The sequence below is a fragment of the Plectropomus leopardus genome, chromosome 11, assembly GCF_008729295.1.
Source record: "Plectropomus leopardus isolate mb chromosome 11, YSFRI_Pleo_2.0, whole genome shotgun sequence".
NCBI lineage: Eukaryota > Metazoa > Chordata > Actinopteri > Perciformes > Serranidae > Plectropomus > Plectropomus leopardus.
The window spans coordinates 3813947-3838876 of record NC_056473.1 but is presented as its reverse complement, the minus strand read 5'-3'; the positions used below and the strand labels follow the sequence as shown (position 1 = coordinate 3838876).

Genomic DNA, 24930 nt, shown 5'->3' with positions numbered 1-24930 from the left:
AACAAAATCAGAAGCAGTGATATTAAGCATTTTTACATATTCAAATATTCAACGTTGTATCATGGAGGGAATCACACATGATATGGATTTACAAAAAAAAAGATAATCAAACAAACTACACTATAAAATACGCATCCTACTGATGAGGATAAGCTTGCCCGAAACATAACGCATCATGATCCATAAACCATATACATGTTAAGGGTATGTGACGCAAAGGAAAAAAAGAAGCTTTTTAAGTCACATTTGATATGGCACAGTAAATTCCCTATAATTGTCTGTTGGTTACCAGGGTAATTGCTTTCACTGACAGGGAAGGGCCGGCAGCTGGGGGGGACAAAAACACGAGAAAAATACTCTCACAGCCAGTCAGTCCAAAGAGTCGAGAAAGAAAAAAAAGCGCAGGGGTCCAGAAGCAGATTTGCATGGCACCCTCTCCTCGGACCAACAGAGGTCCAGGTTTGCAGACGTCACTGGTCGAGGATCTTTGTTTTCTCTCCACCTCTCGGTGGAGGAATACAAGTTTATCATCCAGCCAAGGACGGGACGGTCTCCTCTGCCGCTCCTCTCCTCCATCTGTCGGCTTGCACTGGGCTATTTCTCCTGTATGGTGGATATTCTGCTCAATACTTCTTTCTTGGATGATATGGGGGATCATTCAAAAAGTAAGGCAAATTCCTTTTTCTGTTTCTACATACTGTAATTTTGGGTTTGTTGTGAGTTTAAAATTTTATTTGTAACTCATAATCGGCGCTTAGTATTTTGAATTTGATGTTTAATTGCTCGATTAATTTGCGGAGTAGAAAACTGAAACAAAGGCGTGATCCACAGACCTATCCAAACCAAAAAATAAATAAATAAAATAACTTTGAATTTCCATATAATAGAAACTTATATTGTAACTGTGCTTCTTGTGCGTTTGAGGTTACTTGGTGATATTTTTAGCTCCCGTGGCCTTATTATAATAATTCTGTAATATTCCTGGAAGCACGCACATGTTTGTTGCGACGCGAGCGCAACATTTTCTCTCTTTAAGGTGAAGGGGTGAAAGGGGGTTTAACAGGGATGTCATGGGGATTAAAAGAGCGCGCACTGTGTTGCATTAACGCATTCCCCTCCTCACGCAGAGAAGTCGGGAATCGCAATGTGTGTGGGCTGTGGAAGTCAGATACACGACCAGTACATCCTGAGAGTCTCCCCGGACCTGGAATGGCACGCAGCCTGTCTCAAGTGTGCAGAGTGCAGCCAGTACCTGGACGAGACCTGCACTTGCTTCGTCCGAGACGGAAAAACTTACTGTAAACGAGATTATACAAGGTAGGAGTGCAGCAGAGTTTTTAGTATTTTTTTTATTCTCCTGCATTTTAGAGTCAGCGTGCTGGTCCTACATAGTTAATAGTTTAATATAGTTCATTTACAAATGCGCAGGGTGTGCAAAAGTGCACAAACATCACCTGCAGATTTTTTGTTGCATTCAGATTTTTATTATTTTCTGTGAGCAAAATTCACATTTTTTACGCTTCTTTAGACATGAACTGAGATCAACATCAAATTAATTTAATTCAACAATAACTGCAAGACACCAACGCAGTCTCCGCGCTCCTTTTTCAGGTTATTTGGCATCAAATGCGCAAAGTGTAACATGGGCTTCTGCAGCAGCGACCTGGTGATGAGAGCTCGGGACAATGTGTACCACATGGAGTGTTTTCGGTGCTCGGTTTGCTGCCGTCACCTCCTGCCCGGGGACGAGTTCTCGCTGCGGGACGACGAGCTGCTCTGCCGGGCGGATCACGGCTTGCTGGTGGAGCGGGCCTCTGCAGGGAGCCCGCTCAGCCCGGGGAGCATCCACAGCAGACCGTTGCACATCTCAGGTACGAACGGGTTTATTATGGAACTAAATGCACTTTAAAATGATCTGCATAGGCCTAAAACTGCGCATGCTATATTATTATTATTATTATATTATTATTATTATTATTATTATTATTATTATTATTATTATTAACATGTTCATCAACACACCTTTCTTGCAAAAGTTTAAGCAAATTATTTTTAGGCAAAATTTAAACAAAATAAAGTGAATTATTGTCTTTACATATAGGCCCAGCCTAAAAATGATTTTCGGGGCATTCTGGAATTTTTAATTTTCATTATTTTTATTTTTGAATTTTATTTTATTTTTTGTTTTTCTATTTAGTTTTATGAAAGGCCGACATATCGTAGCCTATTTTTTTGGAAAGCATTATGTGAGAGTATAAACCTTACAGCAGCCTAGCAATATGTGGTATTTCTGTGGCCTTATATTTAATTGCAGGTGTGATGTGATTAATTGTAAATACATGCTATTTGTTGCTTTATTTTCTTAATTGAAGATAAATTTTCAGATGTAAAGAATTTATTTTCTAATGTAATTCTTACCTTCGTCTCAGAACCGGTTTCTGCCCGTCATCCTCCTCATCATCGGAATCACGTCCACAAGCAGTCCGAGAAGACGACCCGGGTCCGGACGGTGCTGAACGAGAAGCAGCTCCACACCCTGCGGACCTGTTACAACGCCAACCCGCGACCGGACGCTCTGATGAAAGAGCAGCTGGTGGAGATGACCGGCCTGAGCCCCCGGGTGATCCGCGTCTGGTTCCAGAACAAACGCTGCAAAGACAAGAAGAGGTCCATCCTGATGAAGCAGCTTCAATCTCAGCAACACAGCGACAAAACCGTGAGTTACCTTATGAGTAATGTGATTTTATACTTTCATAATAAAACTGAAAAAATCATCATCATTGTATTAGGCCTAGGCTACACTCGTCTCCCATTTTACAGTGCTATTTTGGCAACAAATTCTTTTCAGAGCATTAGTAAATTAGAGTAAAATGTACAGTGCTTCATTGCCCCACAAAATGCTGGTTTAATTTTTCTGGCTAAGAAGGAAAGAAAACAAGTGTGTTGGAATAATCAGGGAACCAAATAATGTTCATGAGCTGTCATTGGCACATATTGCTCGACAAACTAAGAATTTAATAATTAAATAGTAACGAATAGTGCCAGAGAAAAACCATGCAGAACGTGGAAAAACTGTAATCAGGTTTTGTTTTTTTTACAGAAATTGCTGACAGCACAACATAAAGACAATTTAAACGGAACATTGTAAACAAAAAAGGCAAAAATATAAGCTTCACAACACTAAAGAAAATAATATCACCAAAACAACCGCTCCCTTATTTCCCATTATAAATATATGTTACGCTTTCATAAATCAGAAAACGATTGTAAATTGAATCACTGGAGTGAAATGTTTTTGATTTGAAAAACAATTCCGTTTTTGGCAAACAAAAACACACCATTAAACCCACTTTATTGTATAATAACTATTGCAGAATTACATTTAGGCAATTTTACTGGCTCATATGACTTTAATAGAGATTTTTTACAGGGTGGAGGTTAAGTCAATGACAGTAAAGTTCAATGATTTTTACACGTTTTTTTTTGTTTGTTTTTGCGCAAAATTGGCTGTTGGATCTTTACAAATTATAATCTTCATTTTTCTCTGCATCATGGGGATGAACAGCAGGACATCTTGTATCCTAACTACATCACTTGTCAATATTTGGGGCAAACTGAGTGTTTTCGATACTCCTGCAGAATCTGCAGGGCCTGACAGGCACACCTCTGGTGGCAGGCAGTCCTATCCGGCACGATAACACCGTGCAGGGGAATCCTGTGGAGGTGCAGACCTACCAGGCTCCGTGGAAAACCCTCAGCGACTTCGCCCTGCAGAGCGACCTGGACCAGCCCGCCTTTCAGCAACTGGTAACATCACATTCGATAGATTATACAAAATAAACTGGAAATATTAGAGCTGCCATTGAAAATGTTGCAAAGGGAGACTGACAGAGAGGACAATGGAAATATGGATTTGTAAACTTCAATTTGGCCTGTAGCCTAATAAAGAATAATCCAGATAGCCTAGAATTAATAAACTGATGTTCTAAGTAAAAAGATTGTGATGCTGGGCTTCGTTTAAAAAACGTTTAGAAACTATTGTGTCATCTATAATACTGGGACCTTTGATTTCCAAGAGATTCAAGTGCAGACAAGCTGTCTCTTGCACTAAAGTGTTTCTCAACCTTGTTGGCCCCCCAAGTGGGGTCACTCGATATGCGACGTGGTCTCATGAGATTTGCAATACTGATAAAATAATTTGTTTTTACATGTTTTTAATGGATTGGCCTAAAACGTGAAAAATGTATATACATATATAATTTTTTCCAAATTCATTTGGAGCTATCTACTGGCTCTGGATATGAGTACTTTCACATGTTGTCATGTCTTTAACTGCCCAGCTAGCAATTTTGACTTTAAAAACGCTCATTCTCTGTTTTTAAAAACATGAATGAATGATGAGTTTTTCTAACGTTCAACTAATATTCTCTATAAACATCACAATACATCACAATTATCACAATACATTTTCATCTTTAAATACATTTTCTGAATGTTGCTCTGAAAACGTTTTTCCTTTGTAAGCATATAACATGGGAACCTTTTCTAAAAAGAGCATTCTGTCACCTCTTAACGTCACAAAAACATCCTCAGAATGTTGCAGTTATAACGTGCGTCTTTAATCGTACAGGAACATTATTTGAGATGATAAGCATCCTTAAAATGTTCTTTCAACATTAGATTAAAATGTTTTCCCTGAAACATTATTGCAACTTGTAACGTTAGCCAATGTTGTGGGAATGTTCCCTGCTAGCTGGGTGGGGGTCATGAAAAGTTCGGCACAAGCAGAGATAAATTGTTAGGTCAAATCACCTTTTTTTAAGTCTTTTGTTGTTGTTGTTGTTGTTGATGTGGCTCCCTGTGTTTCCTCCGGCAGGTGTCTTTCTCTGAGTCGGGCTCTCTGGGCAACTCCTCGGGCAGCGACGTGACCTCTCTGTCGTCTCAGTTACCGGACACACCGAACAGCATGGTGCCGAGTCCCGTCGACACGTGAAGAGGCCTCGAGGTCAGCTGGAGCTACCCGAGCGCGCACCCGTTGTCCTCTCCAGGGGACGCGCAGAGACCTCGGTGACATCCAATTAAAGCAAAATGAATTTAAAAAGGACCCGGATGGATTATGCACGAGGATGCATTCAGGTGCCGACTGGAGGAATTGGAGATCTGACAGGACACACAGCTGATGGACAGCTAATGGGACCCTCTGTCATGATGCCAATGCCTCAAGTGGCCATCACGTGCTGCATATGTTATGGGATTCAAGCACGCGCGCCTCTGGATGTCTGAAGGTTATGTTTATCAGGAACTGAGTACATGTGCATGATTTGTAAGTTTCAATATCGACTCTTGTAAATTAATGAACCAGATGAGATGCGCTTTGTTCGCGTTTTCTCTAGAAAATAAGTTATTATTATTTATTATGAGGACAAACATAGCCGATCTTATCAATAAAATTAATAGTTCTAAGTGATTATTGCATGGAAATCAAATTTGTTCCTTCAAACATAAGGATTTCTTCTTTTTAGATTATAGTTGGCAAAATAAATCCGATTTGAGGTAAAAAGAAATGCTGCTAAGATACTTGGTACTGAAGAGCTGGAGGAAACGCATAAACATACACATTTTGGGCATTCAGAAATGGAATATTCAAATGTTTATGAGTGCCTTTCTATGCCAGTAAGCTGCAGGCTTCACTTTGCAAAACCCTGCTTATATTTAGGCCAGCTCAATTTCTGAGCCCAGTGGATCAGTGACTGATGGCTGACAAGGTATTATTAAGCATTTGGCCCATGTGTCAAAGGTCGCTGCATGTGACACACTAGGCTGAGCTCTGTTTAATTCCCCTCCTCATATAATTTTGCTTTTTTAAAATCATGCCTCCAAAATCAAAAAGTCAGGGGCTATATTTATGAAATTTTACATAATGTCCTGTTCCCATCATACAAGGTTAAACTGGCCTTATTTAGAAAAATGTCACAGTGCCATACCAACCTGAGGCCCATGCGTACAAGTCTAGACAGAGGACAGGCAGCGGCGGCCGCTTATCTGCATCTGGCATCACCTGCAAAGGATACACTGAATGGGCCCAAAACAAAACGCGCAGCCGCGCGCGCACTGCTGAGGGGACTCCCAGCCCGCGGACGCATCCTGGCGTGTCTTGAGTTTATTTTCATTCCAGTAGGAATCCTGAAGGGCAAAATAGCCGCTGGACAAAAAGAGCATGCAGGTCAAACCGGGACTGACACATGACACCTCAGCAATTTGTTGGGGAGGATCGGCTTCTATCAGAGAGGGAAGCGGAGACGCATTGAAATTCAAAATCCTGTTAAGTCTTTAAGACATGCTCAGATACTCATCTTTAAACAAAGCAACAAATAGCATTTTCTTCTCAATAAATCTGAGAAGAAAGGTGCCAGTTAGAGAAACAGACCGGGCTAGAAGCAACACACGTTCATTATTACTCGCGTAATAACACGTCCGAATTTGAACAGGAGTCTAACGTGTTGGGGACTTTTACTCCCAAATGTTCATCATCAACTCTGCCTTCAAACTAAAACCAAAACCTGATGAATGCTTCAACAGTTTCATAGTGTGTAAAATGCAAACAGCAGTTTTGTAACTGTGATTATTTCTTTTACTAAAAATGTCTTTAACTTCTTTCTAAATTCTGCCTGGACAAGCGCGCACACACACACACACACACACACACACACACACACACACACACAGAAATACGTTTCTTTGAGATTCAATATTGGAATTTGAAATTTTGGAATTTTCGACAAATTGCATTTGTACATGAAATCATAGGGAAATCATAAGGAAATCTTCATTGCCATAGGAACTTTATTTCATATGATGAACGTAAATAAGTCAATAAATTATATTAATTTGTAAGTGTCTAACAGAGAAAAAGAAAGGAAAAACATGGGAACATGAAAAATATAACTCTCAACACAAGTTTGCGCTCAAGGCAGGTCATGGAACTGGCGTTATGTAGACTAGAGAAAACATTCTGAATATTCACATTCAAAAATGAGAAAATACAATAAATTAACACATACAGTTTTGATGGAAACACTTGGCATATTATAAATTACAGTATAAGTAAATGTTTCAGGTTTAGATCATCACCGCTTTGAAAGCGGATCCATTTTCTCTCTACAACAGGAACAAAGAGAAAAACAAATGACTTGTTTAGAGATGAAATGGAATAGCTGTGCATGTGCTCAAACTGCAACGTACAAACAAAACATTTTGTGCAAATTCCTCATAAACATCAGTCTGATTTCAAAGAAATCAAAACTGTTGCACCAACATACCACAGGATAAGGCTTAACAGTCTTTACATTTGACAGTATGGAGAACATATCAACTCGTGTGCAGACTTCAAGTCAGTAAAAAGAAAAACAAAAATCCCCAAAAAGCTCCTCGTGTCACATTTCTTCTGAAGTGTTTATAGCGTGCTTATCTGTTTTGAAGACAGTGTGCAACTCCATCACTCCTCCTGTTTCTTGAGAAAAAACTGCAGTGCTGAGTCCCACTGATCTCTTGGAAAGCGGTTCGACAACTCGCAGTAATCCAGCGGCTGGGAAACTTTGCACATCCAGAAAAGAAAAAATACATTATACCACGGTTCAAAAAGAAATCCAAATTTGGCAAATTTCACTCACACAAGTGCAAAATTTGTGTAGAGAAAATACTTTGTCTCAATACGCCTGTGCATTAATTATATTGGAAGCTATGAGGGAACCTACCTGTCAAAAATAGCTGTTTTTACACGAGTCAACCAGTTTTTTTTACATAATTAAAATAACTTAAAAATAAAACAAAAATGAAACCTAATATTTTGATATGCATTTGATACAATTATTGGAATAACTTACCTGTGTGCTTTGTTTTGTTGTCGGAATCTTTTTCATTTGCAGCACAGTCCTGCAGGAATTAATGAGGAGCATTACTTCAACAGTATACTGCAAGTACTTGCTGTGTGCACAAGTACACGCAACAAGTACTTTCTCATCTAAGATTAGTTAAACCTTTGAGCCAAAAAGAAAAATGTTCAAGCAAAATATAAGGGTGCAACTATCATTATAACTTAGTAAATAAGCTGAATGTTTCTAGTGTAATGGGTGATAAAGAATCCTCCTCTGTGAGGAATGTTTCCTGAGGTTAACTCAAATACGAGGGCAGCAGGGCAAGACACCATGCATTATTGCTTTGTTTGAAAGAAACGACAATAGCTTGTCTCCCATTGAATGGAAGTTAATCTGTGTCTAAACAGTGGTGCTTGCAGAGTGGTGAGGGGCGGGCTGTCAGGGGAAGATGAAGGAGACAAGCTGTTTACTGGGAGTTGCACCAGTGGCAGGTAAATCCACTGAGAAGGAAGCCATTTATCTTTGTAAAAAAGATGGCCTGTTACAGATTCACCAGGGCCCACATGAGCGACGTTAATCAGCCGGAGCAAACAAGAAAGATGTGAAAGAAATATAAAATCATTATTTATGTATGGGTGTTTTCTTTTATTTTATTATTTAATTTAACCTTTATTTAATCAGGTTGGTCCCACTGAGATTACGAATCCCTTTTTTAAGACAGCAATGAAAACAGAGGTGCAGACAGAGACACAAAGGGAGACAAAATAGAATTCACAAGCACTAAAATTTGAATTAAAAGAGAACTATCTATGAGTCAATAGAGAACTTTCTCAGAGTCAGTTGTACATCCAGGCAGGCAAAAACATCCACATCTTACACAACATTTAGATGCATGAAACTGTCAAGACAAAGAGGATGTTTTTGATTAGCAATGATTAAATATTTCATATTTTATTCTTTTGATAACCTGTTTTTTTGATGCAACAATCCTGAACTTTTTTTTCTTGGCTTGTCATTGTCATACACATATATCTGTGTGTAAAATAATAATCGCTTTGTGCTTGTGCATGTACTGCGATCATGTTCCCGTGTTTACCTGGATGAACGTAGCCAGCAGCACACAGCTCATCTCCTGCTGCAGAATGACCTTATTTTGGGAGTTGTTGTAGCAGGCCGAGATGAGGGAGGGGAAGAGCACTCGGATGAGGCGCGGGTGGCTGAAGTACTGGAAGGGCAGCTGACACAGTTTCTGCAGCACGCTGGGCTGGCGGCCAGACTGCACGATCACCTGGAACACACAGGGAGCGGGGCCAGTCAGTCACAGAGCCAGTCAGCAGCACTGCTGCTTGTAAATCACCGCCCTGTATCCCTCCCACATGTAAATCTGCCACTAAAACAACACACAAACAGCCATTAGGAGGAGACCTGGGGGGCACAGCCTCCCACCACGCAATTATGGGCTGTAAAACACAATGATGGGATGTTTTGTTGTTCTTCCTTTGTAGCAGAGCTGCTGTAACACAAGAGGGAAACGTGAACTGATGTCATTATCAAAACTTCACTTTCAAGTTTTGTGTCAAGCAACACTGGAGGACAGTCTGTGCAAAAACTTGTTACCACCCCACAGGAGTGCAGCTCAGGTTGAGAGGGCATCCACAGTGCAGCGAGGGGGGGGCAGGGTGAGCAAACCTCCGCCAACAGTGTGGCCACCCCCACTTTAAGAAATGAGCAATAACATTAATGGTATTTTCACTCTGCTGACATCCTGCTCTCCATCACAGCCCGTCAATCACACACCATCACATCCGGGGCCACCGGTATTAAAAGCTAATCACTCCCAGCTTCATATGATTAGAAAGGGGACGGCTGCAAGAGAAGGGGTCCCGGCCTAATGCTCTGGTCATCTCCCCTGAGCCTGGGAATGAAGAAAAACCAAAAAAAATCACTGCACTGCTTTAGAGGTACAGACTACAGGAGTGGAGAGCTCAATGCCAATGGAAACCAGAAGGGCAAGGTGAGGTCCCCAAGTCACTGTGACATAAATTCACCAGATTTACAAGATTTTAAAAATACACTCTCTAATACTCTTCCACCGGCTTTTCCTTTGATAGTGCACTCCAAGTTTGAGCAGCAGGATAAACAAAGCGATAATTCATCGCTTTTATCAGTTCAAGGTGAAGCTTCTCAGAGCCGCCGTCTACAGCGACGTTCAAAGGGACACAAAACAGCGCCACTTCCTATCGCCCTCTGTTTAAAGGATCCATATGCGCGGGTCAAACAATCTGAACTTTAATGCATTGCAAATACTTGAAAATGTGAAGGGCACTGAATTTGTCAACTTGAAATGTAAGAGTTGATTTTTGAAGCTCAAAAAAAAAAACCCCACAAACTTTCTTTACTGTACTGAATTAAAGGAGCAGTGTTTTAGATATGGTGGCATCCAACAGTGAGGACTAAAGATTGCAACAAGCTGGAACTTCTCCTGTCTGCTGCGTTCATTGTTCATTTCTGTTTCTTCATCATACTGGGAGAGGAATTATCGGCAGAGGTCTCTTTCTCTCGAAAACAAACACTGTTTGAAACCTGTAAAAACATTGAATGAGGCAGATTTAGGTAAAAAATAAATAAATAAATAAATAAAACCCCCAAAATAAAACAAAACAAAACAAAATGAAATAAAATAAATCAAAACAAAATAAAATAAAATAAAATAAAATAAAATGTTTTCCTGACGCTGCTCTTCGTGAAGAGGCTGATAACTACAGTGGCCAATGCAAAAAAACATATGGTCAGTGTCTGGTTTGTCTGTTCTGGGCTACTGTAGAAACACGGTGGTGGGGGTGCCCAGTAGCTCACCTGGCAGAGCTTTAGCCACATGTATAAGGGCTACAGTATGTCCTTGCTGCAGCAGGCTCAAGTCCAACCTTTGCCCTTTGCTGCATGTAACCCCCTCTCTCTCCCTTCTGTGATATGACTGTCCTGTCATAATAAAGGCAAAAAAGCCCAAAAAGAATCTTAAAAAAAAAAAAAACATGACGGTTATTATTTTCAGTTAAACACTTAAAAAACACACTTATTATATTCAATTTTTGAATTGAATTCATTACAAAGATGTAGACCTTGCTGTGAATATGTGTGTCTAACAGTGAAAGAACAAAATCCCCACAGTTTCTCTGACTCAATAAGTGTTTTTCACAAAGGAATGTGGGACTCGGACAAATTCGTCCACTGATGGAAGGAAAAAAAAAAGAGGCAAGCTCTGGATGTTTTCAAAAGTAGAGCTGCTTATTTTCAGTGCATGTAGTTTTAGCATTTTCATGCTCCTCTCCACTAAATCCGACATCATCATATTTATCTTGTCTGTTGCAACACTGCCCAAAGACAAACTGGCATTGGAGGGGGGTCATAAATTCATGCAGCTGAATTCATTAGAAAACCATGATTCTGCAAAAGCTAAAGATTCATTCTTGGGTTTTAATCCAGAATATTTATGGTTCAGGTATCATAATTTAACACCATACCAAGTGCTGGATGTTGGAGCCGGGGCTCTGAGAAGATCCAACCCACAAATCACCCAGCGATCTCATAATCCTCCACTACGCACAGCTCCATCTTCAGCTGCCTAAACAAATTGTCTACCCTCAAGTGCCTGACACAGAGAGACATAAAACAAAAACCTGGTGGCAGCAAGACTATGGAGGTTACAAAGACACCCAGGTCCCCTGCCAACTTTCCACGCCTCCACCAGGTGAAGAGCAACACCAGAGCCTGGAACAGTTTCCAACCAGAGATTATGCCGCAGCGTTACCTCTCCCGGCTCCTCAGCTGAAGTATCTGCTGCTCAAAGCCTGACATCATAAAACTAACAACAAGCATCTGAGGACATGCATCTGGCCACGAGCACAACGCAGACCCAGTAAAAACTCAAGTGTCTTGGCTGTTCTGTTCTTTCTTAAGTTCAGGGACCTGGCATTTTCAAACAGCGCCCAGTTTTATGACGCCTCCGTTACATAACTTCCTCACTGTCCTCAATGACAACAAAGAGTGTGTAAAGTTAATGTTCCGAAACGCAAACAAAATCCTGGGAAAAAACGGCATCAGAGCGGAAACCAAAGTTAAAGCAGATTTAGGAACAGAAAGGAAGTATGAAAAGACACAATCTGGCAAAAAGATCTAAATTGTAACATCAAGGTTCATGCATGGAAAGACACAGTGATACAGGACAGTTTATTAGGGATGTCCAGGGTAAATTATTTATAATATAGTCAACAGATTATTGGTCTAGCTGTTTGTTGGGCCCAAAATTTGGCATTTTGCTGACTATCTGTATTGGCATTGTATTTTAATGATGGCAGATAAAAAAACTGATAAATGAAAAACTTTGTGCATTACACTCAACCAACATTAGGGAAGGCAGTCTGCTATTCATGCAAAGAAAGTGTCAACATGGGAGGAAATTTTACTTTGTAAAACCTCAAGGAGCTATCTTCATTCATTGATTTTTTTAATTTAAAATTTAACTTAACTTAAAAAAGTTGCAGGGAACTTGCTATATATGTTAAAAGTTTCAGTTTCAATTAAACATTTGCTGAAGACATTTAAAAAAAGTTTGTTATATTCCAAATTCTAAATTTTGACAGAAATATTTTTTTTTACTGTAAATGCATATTGGTTCCAAATATCGGTTACTGGTCTCATTAAGTAATAATAATCCATATCGATATCGGCCCTGAAAAGCCAGTATCGGTTGACCCCTAATTCATAGGTATTACTATACACCATTTAGACTTGACAAAATGGGTTTGATATAAAACAACTTATGTTGGAAATGTAATATAGAGGAAGGAACCTTCTTACGTTCATTGTGAGAATTTGATTTTCCTTTCTGGAAAGAGGTTATTATTGGAAAACTGAGTGGCATGAAAAATCCTTACCAGAATCACACCGACTTTTACTGTTTGGAGCCAGGTCAGACGTAGATGGTTATATTGTTTATACTGAAGTGTCTGTTTTTCTTCCTTCATATAGACTAAAACTTCAATGACAAGAACGGAGACGAAAAAGAGGAGGCAGTCATCATCCAGCCGTGTAATAAAGTGTAAATCTCAAATAGCATCATCAGCCTGTGTGCATGAGGCTGCAGCACAGAAGCAAAGATATGTTATTAATTTCTTAATGCAAAAATATAATGAGTGATTTTTAATGAGACACAGAAGACACGTGACAATCTTGAGAGGAATCTCCATTCATGGTAGCACCTAGACAGCCCAAACACCTCAGGAGGAACCAGCGTCAGGGCAGGGCCATATATCTGACACTCGAATCCACAAGACAAACCAGATCCATCAGACTGGAACTGCCTCACTGATAAGACAAGCAGCACAGCGCAAACAACAAAACAAAGTCAGTTAAATTGCCTCTTTACATTTACAATGGCTGATTGAGATGCCTTGCATAAATCACCTCTGGACGACGACGCAGACATTGACATAGACCCTCCAACTTGACTTCTGAGGCAATTGTCAGTTGTTTTAAAATCCTGTAAAAACTCCCTGTTTACACAATGAAGCTTACTAACTCTTTATTTATCTCTATGAGCTGACGCTGTCATTCCATCGCAGATCTCCCCTGCTGATAATTCGGCTCTGAAACTAACCTAACGACCGTGCTACAGACAAATGGAAACTCCTCGCTGAAAGGTTTGCAGGGATAAAAATGTCCTCAGCTTCACTTAAAGTCAGTTGGACCTGCGCTCACCCTTGAAGCGGAGTGTAAATCATCTACCGAGGTAACAATCAGGCCCTCTCCTGCCAGTCGCTTGAGAGCGTGTCTGTCTGTGATACTCTGCCTCTGTTTACTCTGCTGGGTGATACAAAGTGTGCATTCCCCCGCTGCTGGCTCCCTATGGTCTGCACGAGCTGCACTTACCCTGCAGGCAGTGAGGGCTTGGCTGTCTTGGCTGTAATGGACTGCTGAAGGGAGCGTTTCAACATCAGGTTAACAGGAATTACAGGCCTAAAGCTCGGCTTGGGTCTGCGGGGCAGAGGAAACGCCCTTGTAGAGAATGGGAAGAAGGGGGATGACCCGCAGATAAGGCTGAGCTCTGGAGATGTGTGTGGGATATGCACTACAGAGGTAATCCAAAGCTTGTGATGCTTTTATGAAGAAAACAGTTAACATAATTTAAGCCCAGAGGAGCCAGGTAATCTCGGGAGGCAGTGAAGGTAAAACATTACACTTTTGAAATTAGCTACCTGAAATTATACATGCGTCTATAGGCAGGCTTCCATTACAGATTTGTGAAAAAAACTTAAGCGATATTTTCAAAATGTCGATAAATACAATTGCGAGATGACAGTGTTTACATTGAGTGATGTTCTGCAACTTCTCCTCTCAGGATAACATTCCAGGAAGCATGGTGATGGATGTTCATAACATTGGCAGCTTTATTTCTATTGCAGCCACCATACTAGCCGTCATTATTTCCAATCCAAGGCCACGTAAGCGTGTTATGGAGTGATAATGGAAAGACGAGCCCCTTATACATGGGAACGGCCACGTATGAGGGATTTCTGGGAGCTGATAGTCCACAATTGCATAGAGGAAATGTGGATTCAAAACTTCCGGACAGGGTTCACAACTTCAGGCAAGTGGGATTTAAGACTTTTAAAGACTCTTTTAATGCCACATGAATTGAAATTTAATACCAATTTTTCAGTAGCCAATATTGAAGCAAAAAAACCCAAACATGTATCGACATCAATTACTTGAGGTTAAAGGGGAATTTTCTTTTATTTTTTCCATATTTTTTTTAAAAAAATGACTCTTACCCCCTACGTATTTTGAGCTTTTGCAATGCATTGTCAGACAAAAAGGTCAATCCTACCTCCAATATCTAAGCTTTTGAAAGATTGATTTAAGACATTTTTATGCAAATTAAGGCCTTATTTTTAGATTAATGAATTCAGTGCCCTTCAAGACTTTTTAAGGATCCGTGGGAACAGTGCTTTCAGATGATCCGCTCAACTTTTGAAGAGTTATGTGTTGCAATAACACATCTTGTAGCTCCTGCTGCATCATGCCGGAGGGAGCCAGTTCATACTGACAAGCAACTAGCTATAGCATCAAGTGACCTAGAAAAGCCAAAAAAATGTTTCCATTGCAGTTTTGCAAAATATCGCCTGAAATACCACCTCATGCAAAAATTAAAAACTTTTTTTGTGATAAATGGGAGTTTTTCAAAATTAACCTGTTTCCATTAGACATATTCTATATTCGCAATTTCAATTTGCACAGTTTGGCAGTAATGAAAACCTGCCTTGTGTGCCTTTTTGTGCTTGTAGCTCACTCTGCCTGCGTGTGTGTGGCCATTTTCCACACACTCAAAAGTTTTCTTAAGACTTCCACACTCTCAAATTGCTTTCCTTTCTAAAATAGCAAGCAGGAGTCACGTGGGTTAACGTGTCAACAGTTTACAATTAAAGTCTCGTCAGCTCAAAGATTCAACATCCCAACACATGATTCACAAATGAATCACTGTATCCAAAGACAGGGAGATTACCGGCGCATGTCTCTTCAGGGAAAAAGGAGGTACAGTTACATGTCAGTTGCAAAATAGGTGTCATTTGCTCGGCTTTTTTTGTCAAAAGGTCTTTACGGACGCTCCCAGCAGACAATGAAACATATGGCTACACGGCTCAGTGGCCCCCACGAGCAGAGACACACTTGAAAAACACACAAGCCTACATATGTCACTCTCCCAATGGCTTTTTGTGTGACAAGGTGAATTATTCATGCCCCGCAGAGCAGAGGGAATACATCACTACGTATAGTGCTGCTTCAAAGTTCTGCTTTTTATGAGCAGCCTTATTTCTAGAGCACACACACACACACACACACACACACACACACACACACACACACACATATATACACACACACACATATACACATATACACACACACACACACACACACACACACCCACACACACACACACACACATACACACCACACACAACACACACACACACACACACACATATACACACACACACACACACACACACACACACACACACACACACACACACACACACACGATATATAATATATATATATATATATATATAAACAAATATATATTATATATATATATATAAACAAAAGCTGGTGCATCGACAGTGAATCAGCAGTCTCCGCGACCGCACAGGCCTCGGGTCGGGCTGCTTTTGTGTCCTGCCAATGCTTACATTAGCTTGAGAAAAGCTCAGGCTGCTCTAAATATTCTCCTTAACGCCATCCATCTTGGTGCGGAACTGAATGGACGCATTCCAGGAACTGGACCACTGGCAAAGATCAACTGTGTGTGGAGGTTGTGCGGGATCTTGTTTCCCAACAATATATACTTGAATTTTAAAAAACTAAATCCTTAAGCTGTAGGCAATGTGAGAGGATTTTTTTGTTGTTTTTGTATTGGCAGTGCTCTGGTTGTGGAGGAATGAATTTTGCATCAAATTAGCAATGTATTTTTTTTCCCCCTCCCAAATACAGTCAAGCATGACTGCTCTGTTAGCGTTGCTGCGGTTGTGCAAAGACTAATCATCTGTCACCCACTTAATTTAATCATCAGTCCTCATTCAATTATTCAATCTAATATGTAAATTGGATCTACACCAACAGATGCTAATTCTGTCCATCGGAATAATTAAATTGCATAGAAACTGAGAACAAAGGAAAAGTGCCATAGACTGGAGGAAAATCCGTTAATTAGAAGTAAAAATCTTCTAAATGAGAATAAGTAATAAGCCTATAAATTGTGGTGATGGGGGTCGACTGCGAGCGTGCGGACATAAATGACATATCAGAGGTTTGAGACTGAAGCGGTGGCTGCTGCCTGTGTGGGTCAGGCTTAACATAATCAAAGCCCAGCCAACTGTAGCATGGCTAATCAGGGGCCCGGTAGACAGGCCATGCATGACAGCCAATTACACAGCAGCCAGGTCTGCTCCATCACATCCTGCTCACTTCCACAGAGCCCCCTAAGTAGTTGTAACACCGGGGCCAGCACGCCGCTCTGCTTTACCAGGAGGAACAATGGGTCACTCTGTGGCACAATAGACGACACAGACCAAAAAGCAGCAAGGTGCCAAGTAATGAATCTTTGAACAGGTGCTTTTTGTTACGATTACAAAACTACACCTACTTTTTTATGACAAATAATACATGAATAGAACAATAGTAAGATGATATTACCACCGGGCTCCTTTAACAGCAAAAGTTTCACCACTGAAAGCATTAAATGTAACTGAAAGAAATAAACCGTTAGCAGGCTGATAGATGTGTTAAATAGATTAATGTATTATTATTTAATATTTGATGGACAGAAAATTAACAGGCAGCTACTCTGATATCCAAGTATTTGATTCTACGTTCTACAATTATGAGGATTTGATGCTCATTTTTATTAATATATGATGTATAAATATCTTCAGGTTTTTAGACTCTTGGTCATAGAGCTGCAACGACTAATTGATTAGTTGTCAACTATTAAATTCATCAGCAACTAATTTAATGATTAATTAATCAGCTTGAGAATTTTTTTAGGAAAAAAAAGTCAAAACTATCTGATTCAAGCTTCTTAAATGTTAATATTATCTGGTTTCTTTGATAATCTACAACAGTAAACTGAATATTTTTGAGTTCTGGACAAAACAAGACATTAAAGAACGTCATCTTGGGATATGGGAAAAACTAATCATTATTTGTTTTGTTTGTTTTGTTTTTGTATATTTTATTTTTTTCATTTATTTGAACTTCTGGTCTGATAAATAAAAACAAATACAAATCACCACTTTTGGTTATTAGATTGGAAATTTGCCATAACATTTTCTATTTCATATACCAACTAAATCAACAAAACTTTTAGATTTTTTTTAAATACTAAAAACAACTTTAACAAATAATATATTTTAATGTTGAGAGTGGTTTGGTTTTGTTAATTAAGAAAATGTGAATTTATTTCTGTACAGTAAGTGCAGGTTGAGGCTGGTTTACCTGGTTGTCCGGGTGGTTGATGGTAAAGTATCCCACACAGATGATGACTTCGTGCAGCAGCTCTTCAGACGAGTGCTGGGTGCAGTACCAGAGCAGCGAGCTGACGATGTGTCGGAAAGCCAGAGACAGGCCCTCAGCTCCTAAAACCGACTAACAGATCACAGACATAACATGTTAGTGTGTTTAGCAGTAAATTAAGCATAAATTGTTCACAAATGCGATTACAGAGAGCTCAATTCAATAACAATACAAAGCAATGAAGGACTATATGTTTTGCTGGTGGGAACATACATGGTGTAAGAGTATAAACAACTCAAGCGGGGTCCCAACATAAAATACCCCAATCCCGCTCGGAGATGAGATGCTAGGAGCAGCTCACAGACAGTATTTATTAAACATGTCAGTGTGACAGAGCACCATAAGATCATCGCTAGTTCGCTGGAAGTTTGGGTAGCATTGTAACGTCCATAAAGGCAATACCTGAGAAGCTAAAGGCTGTTTTCAAGCCTCATTATTACATATTAAACTCACTTAATCATGTAAGCAAATGCAACAAAAGCAAAATGTTATTTAACGAAAAATAAATACAAAAAATGAACTCGCAGTTTAAAAAGGAAAACAGGAAAACCACTAACCAGGGAGGGTAAACTGCATTACTGGTTTTTATTTTTGAGGATTACAGATTTGATGTTACATATTGTGCCAAAATGCAACCACAGCAAAACCCAGTTATTTATATTCCACTACATCCTTCTGAAATTCCTCTCTAAACACATTACTGGGAGCTGATGCGGCAGCCGAGAGCATTAACAACCTAAATTCTGATCATCCATCCACCACAACACATATTAGCTGGTGCTGCGGGTAATGTGAAACACAAGGTGATTACAACCCCCCGCTCCAAAAAAAGGAACGTTATTTAAAATGTTCATAAAACTCCGGCGGTGAAATGCTTTCATTTCCAGCTGTTTTGAGTTGGCTGAATGTGGCGGGCCGATGAGAGGAAGCTGCTTCAAAGTAATTACCACAAGACATTAAAATAATTAACAGCATTCTCGTGCCTGCTCCCGTGCCTTTCCGTCTATGTGGTGACTTAGCACAGTGAAGCTGTCGGCCTCTCTCCTCCTCAGCGTGGGTAATGTACGGCCCTGCATACAGTGATAATCACTCGTGCTCCGTCCTAACTGCTGACCCACCGGGCTCCATTCAACCCCAACAACTGACCCGGGGTCAGAGGGCTCTGCTGTTTATGTCCGCAGGTCAGCTTTGTCCTGAGGAGAGTAACTCCTCTTCTAATGGCTCTTAACAAAGGAACTGGCATCAATCCGATCATGTATACAGACTTATTAAAAGGGAGCATAATTTAATTGTTTGTAAGCATTTTTATGATAGTCTGCCGTTTCTAATAAGGGTCAAGTCATTTAAATTGCTCTTTCATCTGTTTATTCATTACCACAGGGTGTCTGCATGTGTCAAACACTTAATCTCATGCTTTTTTATACATTTTCGAGGTAATTTTCAACTAAATTTAAGTCTGATTTTTGGACAAATTATCTTTTCTAATTCAAGAATCGCAGGTAAGTATAAAAGCCAGGGTTCCCACACAATTTAACTGACAAATTTTTAAAAAATGTTTCTACAACTTTCAAAGGACCCATAATTTAATTTCAATGACCATTCAGAACATCTAACATGAACAGAACTATATAGTATACACCAGATATTATTATTATTGTTATTATTATTATTATTATTTATTATTATTATTATTATTATTATTGGCACTTCACAGATAGTTAAGTTGGCGCATTGTTTAATTTGTCAAAAGTGCATATTGGTGCTCTGAGAGACAATTAAATGCCTAGGCTGCCCACGTCAGTGGCTCCATCTCAAAAATGTGGTACAATTTAAAAGTAGAAGTGGTGCAAGAGGATTGAAACATGTTTAATACCACTGTCACAACATTATTTTTCTTGTCCCATTTGCCTGACATTATTAAAACATCAGATTCAAACTCTATTCAAACATTGTTCCAGCTACCTGATGACATGGGGGGAGACGAAATGCTGGGAAAAATATAAATAAATGTACATTCACAACAACGTTACCTCAAAAGCTACAGAAAATAAGTTTGCTGTTATGTTAGATTGCATAGAAGGTTATTTGCTATTAAATTTCATGCACACAACAAAATTTCATGACTCCAAAACTTGCACAGATTTAATGACTTCCATGACTTTTCCTGGAAACAATAACAATGGAAAATGAGATGATGGAATTCCATGACCGTGGGAACCCTGAAAGGTAAACAGTATATATGTGGTCCCGGGCAGAGGTAGATTTAATGTAGGAATATGGCTAATAGAGTGAGTTTAATCTATATTATGCCAACAGGTAAGTTCAAGTATTAAGTAAAAAGACACTATAAGGTTTGGTAGCAGGTTTTAAGATTGGTGACATCAGAAATGTGGACTTTCATGTAGAAGAGTTTGACTTATTTTGAAAAATTAAAAGACTAATAAATGAAATTAAATAAAATGTTTAAATGCAATTAAGAATTAAAAAATTCAAATTCAATACTATTTAATGACTTACAGGCCTGATATTTGCGAACTTGTGTTAAAGACCTTTTAACACTTTTTAAGCACACACCACATGCCAATTCATTAACGTGGACGTACCAGCTATTTCTCCTATAAACCATGTGATGTGAATGTCATTCTATGAATAATAATGCACCTACAATCCAGAAAACATGCTGACACAAACAATGGAGAACTCTCTAAAAACAAAAAATTCAAACCTTTTGTCTTTAAAAGCAAAATCTGCAAGATCTCCGAAGTTTTTTTCTCATGTGTGAAAAGTGAAAACAGATTATATTTTGGATAATACCTGGAAGGCAGAAAGGTCAAGCAGGGCAAAACTGTTGAGGAAGCGGATGCCTTGCAAAGCCACCTGGATGACCCCGGGGCCGTAGGGCTCCTGACTCTGGGAGGAAGACTCCGGCGAGAAACTGTGCAGCAGGATGCAATACAGAGTGTGCACCACTCCCACCAGGTCTGTGGACTGCAGCAGGGCTGTCAACCCAGTCGGGTCCTGGCGTTTATTGTCAAATATACTGGGAGCACTGGAGAGGAAGAGAGGCAAAGTGTATGGTCAGTAAAACTAAAACTAAACCTAAAGTGTGCAAAAACTAAATCTTTGTGTTCATCACATCAGATAGCACTGGAGTCTTTTTTTGTGCCCTAGTTCTGCTGATGTCATGCAAAAAGACAAATGTGATGATGCATGTGAGATTTGAACGTAGTGGTCCTTTGCAGTTGCCTGAAGTTTTTGAACTCCTCTTAAAAACGGCATAGTATAGCATGTGGAAAAAATGGTTGAAAACTTCATTGTTCCAAATGTCAACAATAAGTCACAGTATAGCATTTTGAATTATAGTATACAATGTGAAAAAAAGGGTCCACAAAGGGAACATTAAAAGTGTAAGGACAGCCTCTAGCTCGTCAGGTCCAGTGTGCACCCCAACGTGCCTAAGGCACTATAGCAGGGTAAGGGTTAGGGTTAGGGTTGGGGTCAGGGTCGGGGCTAGGCTTAGGAATTCATAGTTTCAAATGTGAAAAAAAAATCATAGTATAGTACTTTGAAGAAGCTTTTGGGGTAGAATTGCAAAAGAACAATCTAAAAAATCAACATTTAAAAGGTTGAAAAATGGCTAACTATAGTGGGGTAAGGGTATGGAGGTGGGGCTAGGGTTAGGGTTAAGAATTCATAGTTTCAAATGTCAAAGAAAGTCATAGTATAGCACTTCGAAGAAGTGTTTAGTGTAGAATTGCAAAGGAACAGTCCAAATGGTCAACATTTAAATGGTTAAAAAAAGTCATACTATAGTATGTTTCCAAAATACCATACTATGGCCAAATGGTTGAAAAATAAATTGTTCCAAATGTCCAAAAAAGTCATAGTATAGCGTTTTGAAGAACACTATAATATAGAATGTGGAAGAAACTGTCCAAAAAGTCAACAATTCAATTTTGAAAAAAGTCATACAATAGCATGTAGTAAAAACGGTCAAAAAAGTATTCGTTCCAGATGTTGATAAAACTTATGGTACAGCATTTTGAAGAAGTATAGTGTAGAATTTCAAAAGAACAGTCCAAAAAGTTAACATTTAATACTAAACTGTAATGTTCTGTTCCACATGAACTGATTTTGGGTTTTATATAAAGTACAAACAATGAAAGTATGACATGAATGTAACAATATGGGCACCCTGGAAGAAGAGAGAGATGACTGGTTGATCTGTAGACTTTAATCAAACATAGGTCAGAAACTTGTGTTGGGTGCTCATGGAAAATGGGAAGCAGCAGGATAAACAGGTATGAAATCCAGGCACTTCAAAAATGTGAAAAACGAGGAGGAATTACATTACAATTTATTAAATGTGGCTAAATTATTTTTAAAAAAGCCAACTTATTTCGACCACTGCCAGCCTTCATCAAGTTTGTTTATTTATTATTATATAAATTATATTATATATATATATATATATATATATATATATATATATATATATATATATATATATATATATATGTGTGTGTGTGTGTATAAAGTCTTATACCCAGCAGAATGAATGGTTAGGTTTAACTTTCAATGTGCATTATAAATAACCCAATGGTGTATATTATATATATATATATATATGAATGTGTTAGAATGTGTAATGAAACTATTATTTAGTACTGCTGTTATTTTCATTATTGCATTTGTTTTGTTCTCTCTCAAACATCTGACAGGGGAAGATCCCATTATATTGTTGGACAACAAATTCTGTACTTTCGGAACTCTTCTAAAGAAGAACACAGCTGCTTCTTTGTTTTTAAAAGATATTTGAAAAATAAATAAAGTTGTTGCTGGAAAAAATGAACATCAGACTTTTCTCTCACTGCAATATCGCAAGACTGAGGATGCAAATAAAAGTCTTAGAAATAAAAGGATTTTAGATTGAGCTTAGATAAGAGATACTACCCTGTTAGAGCTGCTGCATACCTGACTTAACTGACTGCTGCAAATGGAAGCGCACCAAGTTTAAAATGTGTTGCATATTCACATACTGGATCACAGCTGCTCCTTTAGTTCATCTACTGCTCTTCACGTGCTTTTGTATATTTATAGGATCACAGTTTTTCAGTTTTTGCATGCAAGGAGCTTCAAAATCTGTTCCACTTTCTTGACTTAACTTGTAAAATTCACCGCCAGCCAGTTTGGGTGCAGCCCAAAAGTGGAACCTCTGAGATTTAAGTTCAGCTCTTCCGCTCCCACTCCAGCTACAGTAAACACAGTAATGCCGTGACGTGAAGCTCATGGCAGCGACTTCAAGCTGGCGAATAGTTTTGAGCTGCCTGACAAGGTGCTGAGTGCTCTGGCACATTTAATCAAGGCCCGCCTGAGAGGATTCAAGGTGATATGTTTGTTTGGTTCCAACAAGATGCCACCTTGCTGGTTAAAAGGGATTGGTAACATCATCCTTTCATTGAACATCACATTCAACAACAAAGCTGGGGATAACGCTGCTTGGAAAGAGGAGGTACTTTGGACAGAAGCTTGACAGAGCTGAGAAAAGGCTTTAGTAAAGTTCCAGTTTTTTTTTTCTTTTAAGCAAATTTGTCACGGTTAGAGCTCCAAAGCAAAGACATTTAGGTGGAGAATTCAATCTCAGAAAATAAACAATTACAACATTTTTAAAATTACATGAAATAGGTTAAAAAGTATTATTTAATCATATCAGTGTCTGCAGGGTCAACCGGACTACAAACTAAACATTACAGCGTTATTTGAAATAAAAAACCTTGCAATGCTAAAGAAAAGGTTATTAATTCTTTTCAGTCGCAATGCAGAAGACTCTGGCAAAAACCCCTCAGCTCAACGGCAAGACAATTTAAGACTACCGCAGCAGCACCGGCTATGATTTGCAGCCATGTAGAATGGAGGGTGTGTGACCTCTGGATGGAACCTACAGTGCATGCTGATACTTGATGTTAGCCAACAGGCTCTGCATGAAATATGCTGCTAGGCAAGAACACAGCCTCCTAATGCCATTATAATCCCCTGACACAGCAACTGGCATGGCCCAAATATTCTACAGGCCCACTGAGCATTCTTATATATGACACACGGAGAATCTTGGCAGAACTGAGCTCGCTGGCCGCAGCGCTGATCATAACACTGGTCTCATTAAACCTGCAGAGTCTGACGCCATGTTTTCTCACAGATATTCAGTGACAAACATGCGGTCTTGATGTAACCGTCTGCTAGTGGGCTGGTGTGAAGCAGCTGGTTGTTGTCACTGCAGCACCTTGCAGCTGGCAAGGTGCTGCAGCGCACTGGGCGACACTTCAGACGCTATGACAAGATGGTGGAGTAAAGAGGTGGAGTTGTTATGGAAGAAAACAAACTGATACCAAGTAGGGCTGTGCGATATGACCAAATACATTGTCTGAAGATAAAACGTAATAAGATAAAACATCTATTGTTTCATATGATGTTATACTGCTATACTATTTCGTTTAAGTCATCTGATAACGCTTTGCATACATCCGTGTGGCCGAGGGGGCATCTACATAATACACACCACCAAAAAAGATGAACATGGAGGAGCTGGAAAGCAATAGTGAATGTGGAGATTAAGCACGAGACACTGACACTGACTGGCCTACAGAAAACGAGGAGGAGCTCGTACCCAAAAGAGGGACTCCTTTTGTTGTTGGCATGGTTTGGGTATGAAAAGTCAGACACAGATCCAATACAACTTGCAAATACTATTAATGTATGAACTGGAGAGCTGCTAGTTTGTTTGCAGCTTACAGAGAACAAATCATCATGTTTAATGGCGCTGCCATAACAGCTTAACTTAATGAGTGGTAGTGGCGGTAGGTAGTGTGAGCAGGTGAGGCTTTGTGTTTTTCTATCTGCAGAGCTCTTATCGTGACTATTTAGT

General features: G+C 39.4%; 2 protein-coding genes across 3 annotated transcripts in view; one reads left to right on the top strand and one right to left on the bottom strand.

Moving 5' to 3' along the window:
- The first annotated feature begins 425 nt into the window (after positions 1 to 425).
- isl2a (ISL LIM homeobox 2a) lies at positions 426 to 5026 on the top strand. Its single transcript, XM_042496872.1, is given in 7 exon segments — positions 426 to 591; positions 594 to 665; positions 1128 to 1317; positions 1612 to 1871; positions 2430 to 2716; positions 3640 to 3807; positions 4877 to 5026. Coding segments are annotated over 7 exon segments (1260 nt in total). The 3' UTR covers positions 4994 to 5026.
- Positions 5027 to 6825: 1799 nt separating this feature from the next.
- scaper (S-phase cyclin A-associated protein in the ER) overlaps positions 6826 to 24930 on the bottom strand; it is a 90181-nt gene continuing 72076 nt past the window's right edge. For both annotated transcript variants that reach the window (XM_042495952.1, XM_042495953.1), the window contains exons 27-31: positions 20823 to 21057; positions 17931 to 18080; positions 8971 to 9162; positions 7884 to 7932; positions 6826 to 7593 (exon numbers count right to left, since the gene is read on the bottom strand). In XM_042495952.1, coding sequence (XP_042351886.1) covers positions 7496 to 7593; positions 7884 to 7932; positions 8971 to 9162; positions 17931 to 18080; positions 20823 to 21057 — 724 coding nt within the window. In that variant the 3' untranslated portion in view covers positions 6826 to 7495. The remainder of the gene's footprint in view (positions 7594 to 7883; positions 7933 to 8970; positions 9163 to 17930; positions 18081 to 20822; positions 21058 to 24930) is intronic.